The 23061-nt window shown below is 44.7% G+C and overlaps 1 protein-coding gene and 2 non-coding genes across 3 annotated transcripts; all 3 read right to left on the reverse strand.

Annotated features, from left to right (window-relative positions):
* Positions 1–257: 257 nt before the first annotated feature.
* RPL18A (ribosomal protein L18a) lies at positions 258–16940 on the reverse strand. Its single transcript, XM_038770549.1, has 5 exons — positions 16864–16940; positions 9433–9612; positions 5173–5302; positions 1090–1199; positions 258–405 (listed from the first exon to the last, which is right to left on the reverse strand). The coding sequence occupies exons 1-5, from the start codon at positions 16879–16881 to the stop codon at positions 313–315; spliced, it is 531 nt and encodes a 176-aa protein (XP_038626477.1). The 5' UTR covers positions 16882–16940; the 3' UTR covers positions 258–312.
* LOC119924694 lies at positions 785–920 on the reverse strand. Its single transcript, XR_005449391.1, has one exon. It is a non-coding gene; the product is annotated as a small nucleolar RNA SNORA68 (small nucleolar RNA).
* Positions 3626–3762, reverse strand: LOC119924693. Its single transcript, XR_005449390.1, has one exon. It is a non-coding gene; the product is annotated as a small nucleolar RNA SNORA68 (small nucleolar RNA).
* Positions 16941–23061: the final 6121 nt, after the last annotated feature.

Consider the following 23061-nt stretch of genomic DNA (forward strand, 5'->3'; position numbering starts at 1 on the left):
CCCTCAGACTGTGAGCTGTGTGACAGGGATTAAGAGGATCTTATCGTCTAGAAGAATTAAAAGTGGCTCAATAAATGCGATTATTGATAGATTGATTTCTCAGAGGGAGAACCCCAACTCTACCATGACCACCGACCTTACGTGTTCAGTCCAATTACACACCAACCGGTGGAATTCAAGTTCCTGAATGTACCGAGCTCTGTGTGAACCTTAAGGAGGACCGTTCTTGTGAACCAAGTTACGTCAAACACCAGAAACCCTGTCAAATGAGTTTTTATTATGCCAGCAGACAACACGGCGCCTCCGCTGACTTTAGAAGAATGTATTTGGTCTCTTGGTGGTGAAACGAGGCTTGTGCTGGCGGCGCAGAACTCTGTGAGGCAGAGGGAACTTGATCTTGGAGTCCTTTAACAAAGAAAGCATTTCCAATCAGAATTCGCCTCTTCCTTTGGGTGCCAATTTGAAACTATCGTGTACGCAAAGCTACAGTAGGTTATCAAAGGGGCGCAAATCGCAATGGTGCTTCACTCCAAACGCAGAAAATGCAAAACGGAGCAGATACGCTAGGCCTCCATTTAGCACCTCCACTCCGAAGCCACCTTCTTACAACAAAATGGCTTCTGAGAGGCAGTACCTCATTGTTAGATTCCTCACTTCTGAAGGCCACTGTATTCCTAGGACTCCCATTATTTGTCATTAAGTGGCCAAAAGAACCTTTGATTTGGAAGATAGCCCGGCCAGGTACCATATCAGCTCCCGAACTGGCTACCAAAGCAGCTTCCTAATATGTTGAACCTTTCATTTCACTTTCAGGAGCACTTCAAGCAGCTCTTGAAAGGCGACGAGGTCCAGATGATGTCAGCACCCCAGATAAGACCATCGGACAAGAAAACAATGGTCTTTGGGGTTTGGGGTGCAGTGAGAAAATCCCTCCCAGGCACTGACGTGGAACTTTTCACTTCCCGGGGCCAAATCTTTGAAGTTGGAAGCAAACAACCATAACATGCTCCAGTCTTCCCAAACGAGGAGTGGCCAAAGAGAACATTCCCCACAGAGAACCGCGTTACGCTCCGGGGAGAAGTGACTCACGTGGAACTGCTTGACGGCAGGACGGCGGCACTTGCTGGCAGCGATCTCCTCCACTTTCATGATTTGGATCGAGTGGGCCCGGGCTCGGTGGCGGGCACCCATATCGCGGTCTGCACGGAAACAATGTGTTCAATCAATCATATTTAGTGGCACTGTGTGCAGAGCACTGTACTAACTGCTTGGCAGGGTACAAAACAACACATTCCCTGCCCACCACGGGGGAAACAGATGTTAATATAAATTAATTATGCATATGTACTTAGGTGCCAGGAGGTGTGGTGAATAAAGGGAACAATTCAGGGCGGAAATGAGGGCCTCTTAGAGACATGCCTTCATTAAAGCTTTAAAGGTGGCTTTGAACTCAACTCGTTGGACAGATATGAGGAGGGAGGGCGTCCCAGGCCAGAGGCAGGACGTGGGCAAGAGGTCGAAGATAAAGAGGTTCATTTCTGACCTTGTTGCCAGACATGCGACCACTCAGGTGAGAACTACGTCACGGAACAGGGGATTCAGTGCGGGGTACTTAGGGAGTGCCTCAATGCTAAGTACTGTACGGGGTGCTTGGGATGGATTAAGACCACTTAGGCATCCAGGGATAGAAGAGCTAAGGTCCATGAGCTTCGAAATTCCTCAGAATATCAGAAATTGGGCCAGAAGTCAAGAGATCGGGAACCCAGTTGAATCGAAGTGCTTCGAGAAGCAGCATGGCCTAATAGAAAGAGCACAGGCCTGGGAGTCTTCCAGGCTTCCCCCTTCTAGACTGTGAGCCCACTGTTGGGTAGGGACTTGTCTCTATATGTTGCCAACTTGTACTTCCCAAACGCTTAGTACAGTGCTCTGCACACAGTAAGTGCTCAATAAATACGATTGATTGATTGATTGATTGAGTCGAGAGGATCTGGGTTCTAATCCCACTTCCATCAACTGCTCCTGTGTGACTTTGGATAAACCACTGAATTGCTCTGTGCTTCAGTTCCCTCATCTGTAAAATGGGGATTAAGACTGTGAGCCCCCCGCAGGACAACCTGATCACCTTGTAACCTCCCCAGCACTTAGAACAGTGTTTTGCCCATAGTAGGTGCTTAATAAATACTATCATTATTACTATGGAGAAGCAGTGTGGCTCAGTGGGAAGAGCATGGGCTTTGGAGTCAAAGGTCCTGGGTTCAAATCCCGGCTCTGCCAATTGTCAGCTGTGTGACTTTGGGCAAGTCACAACTTCTGGGCCTCAGTTACCTCATCTGTAAAATGGGGACTAAGACTGTGAGCCCCCCGTGGGACAACCTGATCACCTTGTAACCTCCCCAGCACTTGGAACAGTGCTTTGCACATAGTAAGCGCTTAACAAATACCACCATTATTATTATTAAGTTTCCTCATCTGTAAAATGGAGATTAAATCCTACTTCCTCCTTAGAGTGTGAGTCCTGCCTGGGTCAGAGACTGTGTCCAACCTGATTATCTTGAATCTACCCGCACTTAGTACAGTGCTTGGCACATAGTATGCACTTAACGAACACCATAATTAGCATTATTCATTTGTTTCATCTAATAGCTGCTTCACTTCGGTGGATACCATGGATGTGAGAGCACCATCAGTATCTCCAGGGAGGGTACAGAAGAGCCACTCAACACCAGTGACCAACATGCCAAATACAGAGCACATCTGCTTTCACAAAAACAAATCCAACTCACCAGCAACCTCAGCACTTGGGCACTTGTGCCCATCCTAAACACTTCTTTTACAGAGGCATTTGGAAAGCTCTTACGGTGTGTCAAGCACTGTTCTAAGCACTGGGTTAGGTACAAATTAATCAGACTGGACATAGTCCCTGTCCCACCCAGGGCTCAAAGTCCAAGTAGGAGGGAGAAGAGTTATTTACTCCCCACTGTATGCATGAAGAAACCAAGGCACAGAAGATAAGTGACTTTGTGGTCACTAAGAGGCACTGGGATTAGAGCCAGGTCTTTTGACTCTTTGGCTGTGCTTTCCTATTTGCATCTAAATTAATTCAGCTGATCACCCTGTAAATAATAATTGCATTTTTTAAGCACTTACTGTTTTCCAAGGACTATACTAAGCAATTGGGTAGGCACATGATAATCAGGTCCCACATGGAGCGCAGTCTAAGTAAGGAATCCCCATTTTGCTGATGAGGGATCTGAGGCACAGAGAAGTGACTCGTCCAAAGTCACACAGCAGGCAAAGTGGCAGAGCTGGGATTAGAGCCCAGATCCATGGACCCCGGGGTCCATGCTTTTTCCACTAGGCCACACTACCTCCCTCGCTCCATGAGTCCAAGCTCTGTGTGGAAAGAGAATGTGTCATTTGTTTGTTTTGTACTTCCCAGGTGCTTAGTAGAGCACAGAACTTGTGATGGTTCAATAATCATTAATACTATTACTTCTGCCGGAATAACACCTTAAATGCCAAAATCTTAGCAGCATATTATTATTGATCTTTCTGGGCTGTTTCAAAGTCACAGAGTTTAAGATTGCTTCACCTTCCAAATTCTCACCGGAACAGCTTCCTAGGTGTGTGTAGAACCTTCTATTTCACTTTCACGAGCACTTCAACCAGCTCTTGAAAGGCGACAAGGTGCATATGATGTTAGCACCCCAGATAAGATCATTATTAATGGAAAACAATGATCTTTGGGGTTCAGGGTGCTCTAAAGGAAAATCAATCCTTCCTTATTCCCACTTATAACAACAACCACAATCCCTGACCATTACATGGTATTTGTTAAGTGCTAACTTCGTGCCAAGCACTGTTCCAAACACCGGAGTAGATACAAGTTTACCAGGTTGGACAGTCCCTGAGTTAGTGCTCAGAGTCCAAAAAGGAACAGGGACTGAACTCCCATTTTACAGAGTTAAGTGACTTGCCCAAGGTCTCCCAGCAGGCAAGCTGCAGAGCTGGGATTAGAAACCGGGTCCAAAAGAATCACTCAGTCCTCCATGTACATATCTATTCTATTTATTTTGTTAGTATGTTTGGTTTTGTTCTCTGTCTCCCCCTTTTAGACTGTGAGCTCAATGTTGGGTAGGGACTGTATATGTTGCCAATTTGTACTTCCCAAGTGCTTAGTACAGTGCTCTGCACATAGTAAGCGCTCAATAAATACGATTGATTGATTGATTGATGTCCGATTACCTGGCCCGCCCTCGCTAGGTAGCCTTCTGCATTTTACCTCTAAAATACTGCCAAAATAAGCAGCACCAAATGATGCTCTATTTTCACAACACAGCAGGCAACATTTATATTGAAACACACTGCACATACATTGTTTGACTAAACCATTTGATAAGCCAAGAAACTGAGTTAACTCCTATAATAATAAAGGTGTTATTTGTTAAGCACCAAACTAAGCACTGGATTGATCAGGTGAGATGCCTCTCCCTTCATCATCAATCGTATTTATTGAGTGCTTACTGTGTGCGGAGCACTGTACTAAGCACTTGGGAAGTACAAGTTGGCAACATATAGAGACAGTCCCTAGCCTTATGGAGTCTGAAGTCTCTGTGGGAGGGCATCTACCCCAATTCACAAAAGCAGAAGCTGAGGCCCGGGGAATTGAAGAGACTTGCCCAAGGTCCAACAACACACAAGTGGCACAGTGGGGATTAGAACAGCTTGGCCTGTTGGCCAGAGGGACCTGGGTTCTAATTCTGGCTCCACCACCTGTCTTCTGGGTGAACGTGGGCAACGTACTCCTTTGTGCCTCAGTGACCTCATCTGTAAAATGGGGGTTAAATTAAGGCTGTGGGCCCAAGGTGGGACATGGACTGTGTCCATCCTAACTAGCTTGTACCAGTGCTTTGAACAGTAGGTGGCACATAGTACGCAATTAACAGATACCATGAAAAACCAAAAACCACCCAGGTCCTTTGACATCAGGGCCTGGGACCTTTCCACGAGAGTACAGTGCTCTGCACATGGTAAGCGCTCAATAAATACGATTGATGATGACCACGCTGCGTTCTACAGTAGAGTAGCTTCTTCTGAGTTAAGATCTATGTGGTTGGAGCGCACTGAGACGCTAAGTTACGGGGCCTTTGGGCATTGAGCAGGTCTGCTTACAGCACTGAGTGACGGCCCCGGCGGTTGTCAGGTCCCGATACTCCCTGTACATGTTGTGGGTTCCACTGCGAGAATCGTAACGCAGCCAGATGCCAAAGTTTTTCACTCGCAGGGGAGACTTCTCATAGACCTACGAAAGGAAGAAAACCAAAGAAACAAGACTTTAACACCCAGTGGCAGAAAAATCTTCACTCAGCTGCTTCCCCGGGTTGCCATGCTCGGCCTGAGGAAAAGATTCCTCTAACCACTTACAAAGCCACACCCGGCATGCCATATTCATTCATTCGGAGTTACGTGGCAGTGTGGCTCAGTGGAAAGTGCCCGGGCTTTGGAATCAGAGGTCATGGGTTCAAATCCCTGCTCCGCCAACTGTCAGCTGTGTGACTCTGGGCAAGTCACTTAACTTCTCTGGGCCTCAGTGACCTTACCTGTAAAATGGGGATTAAGACTGTGAGCCCCCCCGCCCCCCCCCCCCCCCCCCCCGTGGGACAACCTGATCACCTTGTAACCTCCCCAAGGCTTAGAACAGTGCTTTGCATATAGTTAGCACTTAACAAGTGCCATCATTATTATTATTATTGAGCTCTTACTGTACTATGCACTTGGGAGAGTACAATACAGTGACAAACAGACACATTCCCTGCCCACAGTGATCTTACAGTCTTAAATGACAGATTATCTATATAAGTGCTGTGGGGCTGGGAGGTGGGGCGAGCAAAGGGAGAAAGGAGTGGGAGAAGAGGAAAAGGGGGAGGTGTACAACAGCATTACTAAAAACACTCACTCTGTACCAAAACACTGCAGCGCATGTGGGCATCTCCAGCCTAGGTTGCTTCCCTATACATGGAGTTTAGCACTAAAATATAGAATGCTAACTCCTCAACAGCAGGGATTGTGCCTACTGCCTGTTTTAACTGTTTACCACTGCACCTGTATATATGTATGTACATATGTATCACTCTATTTATTTTACTTGTACATATCTATCCTATTTATTTTATTTTGTTAATGTTTGGTTTTGTTCTGTCTCCCCCTTCTAGACTGTGAGCCCACTGTTGGGTAGGGACTGTCTCTATATGTTGCCAACTTGCACTTCCCAAGCGCTTAGTACAGTGCTCTGCACACAGTAAGTGCTCAATAAATATGACTGATTGATTGTGTGCTGAGCACCATACTAAGCACTTTTTAAATATTTGTTAAGCACCTATTAAGGGCTGGGGTAGACAGGAGCTAATCGGGTTGGATAAACCACTTCCCACATGGAGCTCAGTCTTAATCCCCATTCTACAGATGAGGTAACTGAGGCACAGACAAGTGACTTGCCCAAAGTCAAACAGGCAAGTGGAAGACCAGGATGAAAACCCAGGTCCTTCTGACTCCCAAGCCCGTGTTCTAACCACTAGACCACACTGCTTCTCTCGACATGGGAGAGAACAATGCAGCAGAGTTGATAACAGAGCTTGCACTAAAGGGGAGACAAGCACTAAAATAAATTACTGATAGGAAAATGGGAGAGTATAACGTACATCACTGCTGGAGAGTGAAGTGGGATGGTATATCCGGTGTTTAGAGAGTAAGTTTGACATCAAGTGCTTAAGGGTTACATAGGTAAGCATATAGGCGACATATAAAGCGGTGAATTGGGGATATTGAAGGATTAGTCAGAGAAGGCTACTACATCTTATATTATTGGGTTCCAAACGATGAAAGGGGAGTGACTTTTCTACGCCACAGAGAGGACAAGGACATGGGGTTTGGGACAATTTAGACAAAACTGAGGTGCAGTAATTAGGCTGGCATTTAGTGTGGGGGCTGGGTTGAGAAGCAGCTTGGCTCAGTGGAAAGAGCCCGGGCTTTGGAGTCAGAGGTCATGGGTTCAAATCCCAGTTCCGCCAATTGTCAGCTGTGTGACTTTGGGCAAGTCCCTTCACTTCTCTGGGCTTCAGTTACCTCATGGGGATGAAGACTGTGAGCCCCTCGTGGGACAACCTGATCACCTTGTAGCCTCCCCAGCGCTTAGAACAGTGCTTTGCACATAGTAAGCACTTAATAAATACCATCATTAGTAGGAAATCAGCAAGCGAAGTTAGAAAGGAGAGAGATGAGTGCGTTAAAGCTGATCATTTGTTTGATGGGATGGGTGTGCAATTATGAAATGTTTTTGAGTGGAGAGGTGAGGACTGGTCATTATTAGAAAAATGATCAGGGCAACGGAAGCATTCACCCCTCTTTAACAGGTGAGAAAACTGAGTTTAGTGACTGGCCCAAGTTCCCACAGCGGGCCAAGAGCTTAACTGGAACTAGGACTCACCTGTCCTGACTTCAAAAAGCTCAATCGAGCCTACCAAATCCACTCCCAACACCCCCCGCCCCCCGCGATTTTCCCACCAGGAAACATTTTAATCACTACTAAGTTTCTCCCCAACGAAATGCCGATTTACAAACTCATTCAATCAATCAGTGGTATTTAACCTTGTATCCACCCCAACTCTTAATGCAGTGCCTGGCACGCAAAAAAATGACCTTACAGTCTACAGGAGTAAACAAACATTAGAATAAATTTTGGACAGGTACGTAACATAGTGTAGGGCTGAGGGTGGAGTGAAAACCAAGTGCCCAAAGGTCATAGATAATAACAATAATAATTACGGTACCGGTTAAGCGCTTACTATGTGCCACTAGGCACTGTACTAAGCACTGGGATGGAAACAAGATAATCGGGTTGGACGCAGTCCCTGTCCCATGAGGGGCTCATAGTCACAATTCCCATTTTACCAATGAGGGTAACTGAGGCACAGAGAAATGATTTGCCCAAGATCACACACCATACAAGTGTGATCCAAGCGCACAGAAGAGGCAGAAAGGATAGGGATTTTGGAGGAAGAGGATAGCTTCTTGGAGAAAAAATTTTTAATAAGTCTTTGCAAGTGGGGACAGTGGTAATTTGGTGTTCAGCATGACGTGGTGAAAAGAGCACGGTATTGGGAATCAGAAGGTCATAGGTTCTAATCCCAGCGCCACAACTCAACTGCTGTGTGGCCTTGGGCAAGTCACTTAAATTATCTGTGGATCAGTTACCTCATCTGTAAAAAATAGGTATTAAAAGTGTGAGCCCAATGTGGGACGGGAACTGTGTCCAACTTGATTAACTTACATCGACTTTAGCGCTTAGAATAGTGCTTGGTACATACTAAGTGCTTAGTAAGTACCATAATTATTATCATTAGTATAAACTTGTCTGCTGTGTGGCCTTTGGCAAGTCACTTTAACCTCCCTGTGCCTCAGTTACCTTATCTGTAAAATGGGGATTAATAATTATGATGGTATTTGTTAAGCGCTATGTGCTAAGCACTGTTCTAAGCACGGTGGGGGGGAGGTCATCAGGTTGTCCCACGTGGGCCTCACAATCTTAATCCCCATTTTACAGATGAGGTAACTCAGGCACAGAAAAGTTAAGTGACTTGTCCAAAGTCACACAGCTGATAGGTGGCAGAGCCAGGATTAGAACCCACGACCAGACTCGACCAGATTAAAACAGTGAGCCCCATGTGGGACAAGAACTGTGTCCAACCCAAAATGCATATGTCCACCCCAGTACTTACTACAGCACCTGGCATAGTAAGCACTTAAATACCATCATTATAATCATCATTATTAATAATCGCCATTTTACAGAAAAGGTAACTGAGGCACAGGGAAGTTAAAGTGACTTGCCAAAGGCCACACAGCAGACAAGTTTATACTAATAATAATTATGGTACTTGGTAAGCATTTACTTTTGTTTTGTTGTCTGTCTCCTCCCTCTAGACTGTGAGCCTGTTGTTGGGTAGGGACTGTCTATTCATTCAGTCGTATTTATTGAGCACTTACTGTGTGCAGAGCACTGTACTAAGCACTTCGGAAGTACAAGTTGGCAACTTTGAGACGGTCCCTTCCCACCAACAGGCTCAGGCTAGAAATGTGTTGCCAAATTGTACTTTCCAAGCAATTAGTACAGTGCTCTCCCCACAATACCCACTCAATAAATACGACTGAATGAATGAACTTACTATGTTCCAAGCACTATTTTAAGTGCTGGAGTAGATATAAATTAATCTAGTTGGACACAGTTCCTGTCCTACATTGGGCTCACACTTTTAATCCCTATTTCTGACATCGTTTTAACGATTATTCGTCTGGAGGGGGCAGTTCCAGGCCAGAGCACGGCCGTGGGAAAGGGAAAGGCGAGATGGGGGTGCAAGGGAGCCTGCAGCGGGCTACCTGTCCACAATAGACGATTTCCCCGGACGACTTCTTCATCTTCTTCAGCTGGGAGACGAAGTACCAGAAGCGGGACTTGGCAACGACGTGGTTGGGGGCGAAGATGCGCATCCGGTAGAGGGGGGGAGCCCGGCATTTGGGGGTGGGGAGGCACCTCCCCACCACCTTGTACTCTCGCAGCTGCAAGGAGAAGGAAAATGGAGATGGTTAGATGAAGGCCGAGTTGAGGTCCTGCTGCGGGATGCTACGGATGCCAGTCTACTTGTTTTGTTCTGCTGTCTGTCTCCCCTTTCTAAAATGTGAGCCCATTGTTGGGTAGGATTATTATAATGGCATTTGTTAAGCACTTACTATGTGCGAAGCACTGTTCTAAGCGCTGGGGGGATACGAGGTGATCAGGTCGTCCCACGTGGGGCTCACAGCCTTCATTCATCCCCGTTTTCCAGATGAGGGAACTGAGGCCCAGAGACGTGAAGTGACCTGCCCAAAGTCACACAGCTGACAAGAGGCAGTCAGGATTAAAACCCATGACCTTGTGACTCTCATGCCACTGAGCCACGCTGATTCTCCCATTGGCTCTATTTGTTGCCGAAATACCGTCTCTATATGTTGCCAACTTGTACTTCCCAAGCGCTTAGTACAGTGCTCTGCACACAGTAAGCGCTCAATAAATACGATTGAACGAATGAATAAGCCCCCTCCTTCCTCTCCCCCTCCTCCCCGCCTTACCTCCTTCCCCTCCCCACAGCACCTGTATATATGTTTGTACGTATTTATTACTCTATTTTACTTGTGCATATTTATTTTATTTTGTTACTATGTTTCGTTGTCTGTTTCCCCCTTCTAGACAGAGCCCACTGTTGGGTAGGGACCATGTCTATATGTTGCCAATTTGTACTTCCCAAGCGCTTAGTACTCAATAAATACAATTGAATGAATGCATGCTCTGCACACAGTAAGTGCACAATAAATACGACTGAATGAATGAATCTATGCCTGTCTACTTGTTGTCTACTAGACTGTAAGCCCGTTGTTGGGTAGGGATTATCTGTTGCTGATTTGTACTTTCCAAGAAGTCAGTACAGTGCTCTGCACACAGTAAGCACTCAATACAAACGAATTGTACTTTCCAAGCGCTTAGTCCAGTGTTCTGCACACAGTAAGCGCTCAGTAAATACCACTGAATGAATGCTTGTCTACTTGTTTTGTATTGTTGTTTGCTCCCTTCTAGACTGTGAGCCTGTTGTTGGGTAGGGTCCGTCTCTGTTGCCGAATTGTACTTTCCAAGCGCTTAGAACAATGCGCTGCTCACAGTAAGCGCTCAATAAATACGGCGAATGAATATAGCTATTTATATTTATTTATTTTGAATAAATATTATTCAATATATATTGAATGAATATAGCTATTTATTTTGATGCTATTGACACCGGTATATTTGTTTTATGTCTCCCCCTTCAAGACTGTGAGCCCGCTGTTGGGTAGACTCTCTGTTGCCGAATTGTACTTTCCAAGCGCTCATTACAGTGCTCTGCACACAGTAAGCTCTCAGTAAATACAATTAGATATAGCTATAATTCTATTTATTCTGACGGTAAGTGCTTAGTACAGTGCTCTGCACACAGTAAGCGCTCAATAAATACGATTGAATGAATTAACACCTGTCTACTTGTTTTGTTTTATTGTCTGTCTCCCCCTTTTAGACTGTGAGCCCATTGCTGGGTAGGGACCGTCTCTATCCGTTGCCGAAGTGTACTTCCCAGGTGCTCAGTACAGGGCTCTGCACGCAGTAAGCGCTCCATAAATACGACTGCAGCGTGGCTCAGTGGAAAGAGCCTGGGCTTAGGAGTCGGAGGTCATAAGAATAATAATAAGAATGGCATTCATTAAGCGCTTACTATGTGCCAAGCACTGTTCTAAGCACTGGGGAGGTAACGAGGTGATCAGGTTGTCCCATGTGGGGGAGGGCTCAGTCTTCATCCCCATTTTCCAGATGAGGGAACTGAGGCCCAGTGAAGTGAAGTGACTTGCCCAAAGTCGCACAGCTGATAAGTGGCGGAGCCGGGCAGCGTGGCTCAGTGGAAAGAGCACGGGCTTTGGAGACAGAGGTCAGGGGTTCAAATCCCGGCTCCGCCAATTGTCAGCTGTGTGACTTTGGCCAAGTCACTTCACTTCTCTGGGCCTCAGTTATCTCATCTGTAAAATGGGGATTAAGACTGTGAGCCCCCCGTGGGACAACCTGGTCACCTTGTGACCTCCCCAGCGCTTAGAACCTGTATATATGTATGTACATATTTATTACTCTATTTATTGTCCCCCTCTCCATCCCCGCCTTCTTACCTCCTTCCCTTCCCCACAGCACCTGTATATATATGCATATATGTTTGTACATATTTCTTACTCTATTTATTTATTTATTTTTATAAAGTAATTATTTAATTTTATTTAATTAATTTAATTTATTTAAATTTTATTTTATTTTATTTTTTATTTATTTTTAAAAATAAATATTTATTTATTTTATTAAATTTTATTTATTTTATTTAATTACTTAATTTTAAGTAATTTTATAAAGTAAAATAAAGTATTTATTTTACTTGTACATATCTATTCTATTTATTTTATTTTGTTAGTATGTTTGGTTTTGTTCTCTGTCTCCCCCTTTTAGACTGTGAGCCCACTGTTGGGTAGGGACTGTCTCTATATGTTGCCAATTTGTACTTCCCAAGCGCTTAGTACAGTGCTCTGCACATAGTAAGCGCTCAATAAATACGATTGATGATGATGATGATGACTCCAAAGCCCAAGTTCTTTCCACTGGGCCATGCGGCTTCTCATGGGTTCAAATCCCGGCTTCGCCACTTTCATTCATCCAATCGTATTTATTGAGCACTTGCTGTGTGCAAAGCACTGTACTAAGCGCTTGGGAAGTCCAAGTCGGCAATATCTGGAGACGGTCCCTACCCACCAACCGGCTCACAGTCTAGAAGGGGGATACAGACAACAAAACAAAACATGGACAGGTGTCAAAATCGTCAGAATAAAATTAAGAATTAAGTCAGCCATGTGACTTTGCGCAAGTCATTTCACTGGGCCTCAGTTCCCTCACCTGTAAAATGGGGATTAAAGACTGTGAGCCCCATGTAGGGCAACCTAATCACTTTGTATCCTCCCCAGCACTTGGAACAGTGCTTGGCACAGAGTAAGCATTTATCAAATGCCATCATTCATTCATTCAATAGTATTTATTGAGCGTTTACTGTGTGCAGGTCACTGTACTAAGCACTTGGGAAGTACAAGTTGGTAACATATAGAGACGGTCCCTACCCAACAGTGGGCTCAGTCTAGAATCATCATTATTATTATTATTGAATAATTATTATTAAATAATGAATCATTATTCATTCATTCAATAATAATAATAACAGCATTTATTAAGCCCTTACTATGTGCAAAGCACTGTTCTAAGCGCTGGGGGGATACAAGGCGATCAGGTTGTCCCACGTGGGGCTCACAATCTTCATCCCCATTTTCCAGATGAGGTAACTGAGGCCCAGAGAAGTGAAGTGACTTGCCCAAACTCACATAGCTGACAAGTGGCGGAGCCGGGATTTGAACCCATGACCTCTGACTCCAGAGCCCGTGCTCTTTCCACTGAGCCACGAAATTCAATCGTATTTACTGAGCGCTTACTGTGTGCAGGGTTGCACATAGTAAGCGCTTAATAAATGCCATTATTATTCATTCATTCAGTCGTATTTATTGAGCACTTACTGCGTGCAGAGCACTGTACTAAGCGCTTGGGAAGTATAAGTTGGCAACATATAGACACGGTCCCTACCCAACAGTGGGCTCACAGTCTAGAAGGGGGAGACAGACAACAAACGAAACACATTAACAAAATAAAATAAATAGAATAAATATGTACAAGTAAAATAGAGTAAAAAATATGTACAAACATATATACAGGTGCTGTGGGGAGGGGAAGGAGGTAAGGTGGGGAGGAGGGGGAGAGGAAGGAGGGGGCTCATTAATTCATTCATACATTCAATCGTATTTATTGAGCGCTTACTGTGTGCAGAGCACTGTACTAAGCGCTTGGGAAGTACAAGTTGGCAACATATAGAGACGATCCCTACCCAACAGCGGGCTCACAGTCTAGAAGGGGGAGACAGACAACAAAACAGAACACATTAACAAAATGAAATAAATAGAATAATAAATACGTACAAACATATATACAGGTCCTGTGGGGAGGGGAAGGAGGTAGGCGGGGGGGGGATGGGGAGGGGGCGAGGAAGGAGGGGGCTCAGTCTGGGAAGGCCTTCTGGAGGAGGTCAGCTCTCAGTAGGGCTTTGAATAATAATTATTATTACTGTGTGCCAACTTGTACTTCCCAAGCGCTTAGTACAGTGCTCTGATCACAGTAAGTGCTCAATAAATACGATTGAATGAACGAATGCAGAGCCGTGTATTAAAGCGCTCATGAATGAATAACTTAATTCATTCTTCTAGCCTGTGAGCCCGCTGTCGGGTAGGGACCGTCTCTATATGTTGCCAACTTGTACTTCCCAAGCGCTTAGTCCAGTGCTCTGCACACAGTAAGCGCTCGATAAGTACGATCGAATGAATGCAGAGCCGTGTACTAAGCGCTCATGAATGACTTCATTCATTCTTCTAGCCTGTGAGCCCGCTGTTAGGTAGGGACCGTCTCTATATGTTGCCAACCTGTACTTCCCAGGCGCTTAGTCCAGTGCTCTGCACACAGTAAGCGCTCGATAAATACGATTGAATGAGTGAATGAATGCAGAGCCGTGTACTAAGCGCTCATGAATGAATAACTTAATTCATTCTTCTAGCCTGTGAGCCCGCTGTCGGGTAGGGACCGTCTCTATATGTTGCCAACTTGTACTTCCCAAGCGCTTAGTCCAGTGCTCTGCACACAGTAAGCGCTCGATAAGTACGATTGAATGAATGCAGAGCCGTGTACTAAGCGCTCATGAATGACTTCATTCATTCTTCTAGCCTGTGAGCCCGCTGTTAGGTAGGGACCGTCTCTATATGTTGCCAACCTGTACTTCCCAGGCGCTTAGTCCAGTGCTCTGCACACAGTAAGCGCTCGATAAATACGATTGAATGAGTGAACGAATGCAGAGCCGTGTACTAAGCGCTCATGAATGAATAACTTAATTCATTCTTCTAGCCTGTGAGCCCGCTGTCGGGTAGGGACCGTCTCTATATGTTGCCAACTTGGACTTCCCTAAGCGCTTAGTCCAGTGCTCTGCACACAGTAAGCGCTCCATAAATCGATCAATCAATCGTATTTACTGCGCGCTTACTGTGTGCAGGGCACTGTACTAAGCGTTTGGGTTGGCAACATATAGAGACAGTCCCTACCCAACAGTGGGCTCACAGTCTCCAATGAATGCAGAGCCGTGTAGTAAGCGCTCATGAATGAATGACTTCATTCATTCGTCTAGCCTGTGAGCCCGCTGTCGGGTAGGGACCGTCTCTATATGTTGCCAACTTGTACTTCCCAAGCGCTTAGTACATCATCATCATCATCATCATCAATCGTATTTACTGAGCGCTTACTGTGTGCAGAGCACTGTACTAAGCGCTTGGGAAGTACAAGTTGGTAACATATGGAGACAGTCCCTACCCAGCAGTGGGCTCACAGTCTAAAAGTGCAGGGCTCTGCACACAGTAAGCGCTCGATAAATCAATCAATCGTATTTACTGAGCGCTTACTGTGTGCACAGCACTGTACTAAGCGCTTGGGAAGTACAAGATCGCAACATCTAGAGACAGTCCCTACCCAACAGTGGGCTCACTGTCTACAAGGGGGAGACAGAGAACAAAACCAATCCCACCACTTGCTAGCCTAATAACGATGGCATTTATAAAGCGCTTACTATGCGCAAAGCACTGTTCAGGTTACAAAGTGATCAGGTTGTCCCACGGGGGGGCTCCCAGTCTTCATCCCCATTTTCCAGATGAGGCAACTGAGGCCCAGGGAAGTGAAGTCACTTGCCCAAAGCCCCACAGCTGACAATCGGCGGAGCCGGGATTTGAACCCCTGACCTCTGACTCCAAAGCCCGGGCTCTTTCCACTGAGCCACGCTGCTTTTACATCTTTTATATGCTCCCCGTGCTTATTCGTTCATTCAATCGTATTCATTGAGTGCTTACTGTGCGCAGAGCACTGGACTAAGCGCTTGGGAAGTACAATTTGGCAACAGAAAGAGATCAATCAACCAATCAATCATATTTATTGAGCGCTTACTATGTGCAGAGCACTGTACTAAGCGCTTGGGAAGTACAAATTGGCAACACATAGAGACAGTCCCTACCCAACATTGGGCTCACAGTCTAAAAGGGGGAGACAGAGAACAAAACCAAACATACTAACAAAATAAAATAAATAGAATAGATATCATCATCATCCTCATCAATCGTATTTATTGAGCGCTTACTATGTGCAGAGCACTGTACTAAGCGCTTGGGAAGTACAAATTGGCAACACATAGAGACAGTCCCTACCCAACACTGGGCTCACAGTCTAAAAGGGTGAGACAGAGAACAAAACCAAACATATTAACAAAACAAAATAGATATGTACAAGTAAATAAATAGAGTAATAAATATGTACAAACATATATACAGGTGCTGTGGGGAAGGGAAGGAGGTAAGATGGGGGGATGGAGAGGGGGAGAAGAAGGAAGGGGCTCAGTCTGGGAAGGCCTCCTGGAGGAGGTGAGCTCTCAGCAGGGCCTTGATAATCCCTACCCAACAACGGGCTCCCAATTAATTAATCAATCGTATTTATTGCACGCTTACTGTGCGCAGATGAAGACGACTGAATGAATGAATGAATGAAGGTCGGAGGCCTTCCCAGACTGAGCCCCTTCCTTCCTCTCCCCCTCGTCCCCCTCTCCATCCCCCCATCTTACCTCCCTCCCTTCCCCACAGCACCTGTGTATATGTATATATGTTTGTACATATTTTTTTACTCTATTTATTTATTTAATTTATTTGTACATATCTATTCTATTTATTTTGTTAGTATGTTTGGTTTTGTTCTCTGTCTCCCCCTTTTAGACTGTAAGCCCACTGTTGGGTAGGGACTGTCTCTATATATTGCCAATTTGTACTTCCCAAGCGCTTAGTCCAGGGCTCTGCACATAGTAAGCGCTCAATAAATACGATTGATGATGATGATGATGATGAAGGACTGAAGGTTGGCAGGACTGACGCCCACGAGGTCCCCGCCGCCATGTTGGCGTCTCCTCCAGCTCGGGCCTTGGACCCCCGAAGAAGGGCCCCGGCCCCCCAATGCTGAGGGAGAAGGAGGGCCATGGAGGAGCCCCCCGATTACGGAGTGAGGGGCGCCCCCAAAACCGCCCCGACCCCCCCAAAAGACCCACTTACGGTGCCCGAGGCCTTCATCCTCCACCCGCCTCGCTCGCGGCCCCCGCCGAAAGGAAGGGGAAGGCCCGCCGCCGCCCCTCATCACCCCTCCCACGCCGGAAGCCCGGCCTCGCCTCGCCGCGCGCCCATTGGTCGAGGCGGCTGTCAATAAAGGCTCTCGTTCCCCATTGGCTAGAGTAGACGAAGACGGGGGCGTGGCCCTAACGTTCGGTGACGAATCGGGGAGAGTCGGCCCCCTCAGAGACTACAAATCCCAGAGGGCAACGCGCCAGTCGGGCTGCTTCCTTTTTTATCGTGGCCACGCGGGGCGGTAGTTATCTCTCCTCACGCAGAGTTCATTCATTCAATCATTCATGCAGACATACATACATACATTCATTCATACATACATTCATTCATTCATGCAGACATACATTCATGCAGACATACATTCATTCATACATAAGCGCTTAGTACGGTGCTCTACACATAGTAAGCGCTCAATAAATACGATTGATGAGGATACATACATACATTCATTCAGTCGTATTTATGGAGCGCTTACTGTGTGCAGAGCACTGTACTAAGCACTTGGGAAGTACAAGTTGGCAACATATAGAGACATACATTAATTCATACATACATACATTCATTCAGTCGTATTTATGGAGCGCTTACTGTGTGCAGAGCACTGTACTAAGCACTTGGGAAGTACAAGTTGGCAACATATAGAGACATACATTAATTCATACATACATACATTCATTCAGTCGTATTTATGGAGCGCTTACTGTGTGCAGAGCACTGTACTAAGCACTTGGGAAGTACAAGTTGGCAACATGTAGAGACATACATTAATTCATACATACATACATTCATTCAATCGTATTTATGGAGCGCTTACTGTGTGCAGAGCACTGTACTAAGCACTTGGGAAGTACAAGTCGGAAACATATAGAGACATACATTAATTCATACATACATTCATTCATTCAGTCGTATTTATGGAGCGCTGACTGTGTGCAGAGCACTGTACTAAGCGCTTGCGAAGTACAAGTTGGCAACATCTAGAGACGGTCCCTACCCAACAGTGGGCTCACAGTCTAGAAGGGAGAGACAGAGAACAAAACATATTAACAAAACATATTAACAGAATAAGATAAATAGAAGAAATATGTACAAGTAAAATAAATAAATAGAATAATCAATCAATCAATCGTATTTATTGAGCACTTACTGTGTGCAGAGCAGTGTACTAAGCGCTTGCGAAGTACAAGTTGGCAACATCTAGAAACGGTCCCTACCCAACAGTGGGCTCACAGTCTAGAAGGGAGAGACAGAGAACAAAACATATTAACAAAACATATTAACAGAATAAGATAAATAGAATAAATATGTACAAGTAAAATAAATAAATAGAATAATCAATCAATCAATCAATCGTATTTATTGAGCGCTTACTGTGTGCAGAGCACTGTACTAAGCTCTTGGGAAGTACAAGTTGGCAACATCTAGAGACGGTCCCTACCCAACAGTGGGCTCACAGTCTAGAAGGGGGAGACAGAGACAGAGAACAAAACATATTAACAGAATAAGATAAATAGAATAAATATGTACAAGTAAAATAAATAAATAGAATAATCAATCAATCGTATTTATTGAGCGCTTACTGTGTGCAGAGCACTGTACTAAGCGCTTGGGAAGTACAAGTTGGCAACCTATAGAGACGGTCCCTACCCAACAGTGGGCTCACAGTCTAGAAGGGGGAGACAAAGACAGAGACAGAGAACAAAGCATATTAACAGAATAAGATAAATAGAATAAATATGTACAAGTAAAATAAATAAATAAATACGTACAAACATACATACATATATACAGGTGCTGTGGGGAAGGGAAGGGCGGGGGGGATGGAGAGGGGGAGAAGGGGGAGAGGAAGGAGGGGGCTCAGTCTAGGACGGCCTCATTCATGCAATCAATCAATCGTATTTATTGAGCGCTTACTGTGTGCAGAGCACCGTACTAAACGCTTGGGAAGTACAAGTTGGCAACATATAGAGACAGACATACATGCAGACATACATTCATTCATACATACATGCATTCATTCATACATACATTCATTCATTCACACATACATTCATTCATACATATATTCATAATAATAATAATGGCATTTGTTAAGCGCTTACTAAGTGCAAAGCACTGTTCTAACAGCTGGGATTCATTCGCCATACATACATTCATTCATATATACATTCATAACAATAGTAATGGCATTTGTTAAGCGCTTACTATGTGCAAACCACTGTTCTAACTGCTGGTATTAATTCATTCATGCATACATACGTTCATTCATTCATGCATACATACATTCATTCATACATATATTCATAATAATAATAATGGCATTTGTTAAGCGCTAACTATGTGCAAAGCACAGTTCTAAACGCTGGGATTCATTCATTCATACATACATTCATTCTTACATACATTCATAACAATAGTAATGGCATTTGTTAAGCGCTTACTATGTGCAAAGCGCTATTCTAACCGCTGGGATTCATTCATTCATACATTCATTCATTCATACATACATACATACACTCATTCATACATACATTCACAATAATAATGGCATTTGTTAAGTGCTTACTATGTGCAAAGCACTGTTCTAACCGCTGGGATTTATTCATTCATACATATATTCATTCATACATACATACATTCATTCATACATACATTCATAATAATAATAAGGCATTTGTTAAGCACTTACTATGTGCAAAGCACTGTTCTAACTGCTGGGATTCATTCATTCATACATATATTCATTCATACATACATTCATACATACATTCATAATAATAATAATGGCATTTGTTAAACACTTACTATGTGCAAAGCACTGTTCTAACCGCTGGGATTCATTCTTTCATACATATATACATACATACATTCACTCATTCATACTCATTCATACATTCATAATAATAATAATGGCATTTGTTGAGCACTTACTACGTGCAAAGCACTGTTCTAAGCACTGGGGGACACAAGGTAATTAGGTTGTCCCACATGGGACTCACAGTCTTCATCCCCATTTTCCAGATGAAGTAACTGAGGCCCAGAGAAGCGAAGTGACTTCCCCAAAGTCACACAGCTGGCAAGTGGCAGAGTCAGAATTAGAACCCATGACCACTGATTCCAAAGCCTGGGCTCTTTCCACTGAGCCATGCTGCTTCTCATTCGTTCTTAAATTCATTTTTTCATTCTGTCACATTTATTAAGTGCTTACTGTGTGCAGAGCACTGTATTAAGCGCTTGGAAACTACAATTTGACAACAGAGACAATCCCTACCCAACAATGGGCTAACAGTCTAGAAGGAGGAGACAGGCAACAAACAAAACAAGTAGACAAGTATCAATACCACCCAAATAAATAGAATTATACATATATAATAATGGCATTTATTAAGCGCTTACTATGTGCAAAGCACTGTTCTAAGCACTGGGAAGGTTACAAGGAGATCAGGTTGTCCCACAGTGGACTCACAGTCTTAATCCCCATTTTACGGATGAGGTAACTGAGTCCCAGAAAAGCAAAGTGACTTGCCCAAAGTCACAAAGCTTACAACTCGTAGAGCCAGGATTTGAACCCATGACTTCTGACTCCAAAGCCCAGGCTCTTTCCACTCAGCCACGCTGCTTCTCTAAATGATGATGATGATGATGATGGCATTTGTTAAGTGCTTACTATGTGCAAAGCACTATTCTAAGCACTCGGGGAGGTTACAAGGTGATGAAGTTGTCCCACAGGGGGCTCACAGTTTTAATCCCCATTTCACAGATGAGGCAACTGAGGCACAGAGAAGCGAAGTGACTCGCCCAAAGTCACACAGCTGACAGTTGGCAGAGCCGGGATTGTGAACCCATGATCTTTGGGTCCAAAGCCCGTGCTCTTTCCACTGAGCCACGCTCCTTCTGCAACCACATTAGAACCACATAAGAACCACATTAGAAACAAACTTTCTAAAATGTGATAACCATATCACAGCATTATAGGAGCAGCATGACATAAAGAACAGGCCTAGGAGTCAGAATGTCATGGGTTTTTATCCCCGCTCTGCCACATGTCTGCTCTGTGACCTTGGTCAAATCACTTCACCTCTCTGGGCCTCAGCTATTTCATCTGTAAAATGGGGATTAAGACTGTGATCCTCATGTGGGACAGGGACTGTGTCTAACTGATTTGCATTCATCCACCCCAGTGCTTCATCCAGTGCCTGGTACAATTGACAAGCGCTTAACAAAAAACAAAAAATTATTATTCATTCATTCATTCTTTCATTCAATTGTATTTATTGACGCTTGCTGTTATCAGACCTCCCTCCGGCCCCAGTGTGAACCCTAGGGGACACGGATTTAGGGGGACACGGATTTAGTATGCCAATCCCTAATCTGCAGGTGTATTTGGTCAATCAAGGGAGTCTTTTCTGGTTTGCTTTTTAATGGTATTTGTTAAGCGCTTACAATGTGTCATTCATTCACCTAGTCTTACTAATAAAATAGAGTAATAAATATGCCCAAATATACACAAGTGCTGTGGGAAGGGCATGAGGGTAGGGCAGAGGGAGGGATTCAGCGCAATGGGGAGGAGGAGGAGAAAAAATGGGGGGGGGGGGGGCTAAGACTGGGAAGGCCTCCTGGAGGAGGTGAGCTCTCAGAGTTCCTGAAAGACGTCTGTAATTTGCATGATTGAAATGGTGACAGCTTTGCATGTGGGGATGTAAATTGTGTGACCATGACAGCTGTAAATAGACAATCCCAGACAGGGCTTAATTAACGCATTAGTATTTTTCCTAGAGCACTTACTGCATGCAGATCACTATACCAAAAGCTTCAGAGAGAAGAATACAACAGAATGAGCCATCAGGTTACTTACCCACAACCTTGGTGTCATCCTCGACTCCACTTTCTCATTCACCCCACACATCCAATCTGTCACCAATACCTGCCAGTCTCACCTCTGCAACATCGCCAAGATCCGCCCTTTCCTCTCCATCCAAACCACTACTTTACTGGTGCAATCTCTCATCCTACCCCGACTGGATTACTACATCAGCCTTCTTTCTGATCTCCCAGCCACCTGTCTCTCCCCGCTTCAGTCAATACTTTGCGCTGCTGCCTGGATCATCTTTGTACAGAGGTGCTCTTGGCATGTCACTCCCCTCCTCAAGCATCTCCAGTGGTTGTCTATCAACCTTCGAATGAAGCAAAAACTCCTATCGGCTTCAAAGCTCTCCATCACCTCAACCCCTCTTACCTCACCACCCTTCTCTCCTTCTCCAGCCCAGCCTGCACCCTCCGCTCTCTGGCCCATTCATTCATTCATTCAATTGTATTTATTGAGCGCTTACTGTGTGCAGACCACTGTACTAAGCGCTTGGGAAGTACAAGTTGGCAATATATAGAGACGGTCCCTACCCAACAGTGGGCTCACAGTCTAGAGACTGTCATCGTCATCATCATAATGATGATAGTATTCTGCTGAGTGCTTGCTATGTGTCAAGCATTGTACTAAGGACTGGAGTACATACAACATAATCAAGTTGGACAAAGTGCCTGCCCCACATGAGACTCATAGTCTGAGTGAAAAGGAGAACACATATTTAATCCCATGACCTCTGACTCCCAAGCCTGTGCTCTTTCTACTGAACCATGCTGCTTCTTTGCATGACCAAGATTGCGGAACAGTCTTTTTTGTTATTCTTACCATTATTACTAGTAATAATAATAATTGTGGCATTTGTTAAGCACTTATTATGTGCCAAGCCATATACTTAGCGCTGGCGTATATATAAGATCTTCAAGTCCCGTGTGGGGCTCTCATTCTAAATAGGAGGGAGCACAGATACTGTATCTCATTTTGCAAATGAGGGAACTGAGACACAGAGAAGTTAAGTGACTTGGCCATGGTTACATGGCAAAGTGGAGGAGCCAGGATTAGAATCCAAGTCCTCCAACTCCCAGGCCCATCCTCTTTCTCCTAGTAGTTGATGCGTCATTCACTCATTCAATCGTATTTATTAAGCACTTACTGTGTGCAGAACACTGTACTAAGCACTTGGGAAAGTACAATACAACAATAAAGTGAAAATCCCTACCCACAAAGAGCTGCTTAACCTCCTCACTGGGCCTCGTTCTCACCTATCCAGC

The sequence above is a fragment of the Tachyglossus aculeatus genome, chromosome 2, assembly GCF_015852505.1.
Source record: "Tachyglossus aculeatus isolate mTacAcu1 chromosome 2, mTacAcu1.pri, whole genome shotgun sequence".
NCBI lineage: Eukaryota > Metazoa > Chordata > Mammalia > Monotremata > Tachyglossidae > Tachyglossus > Tachyglossus aculeatus.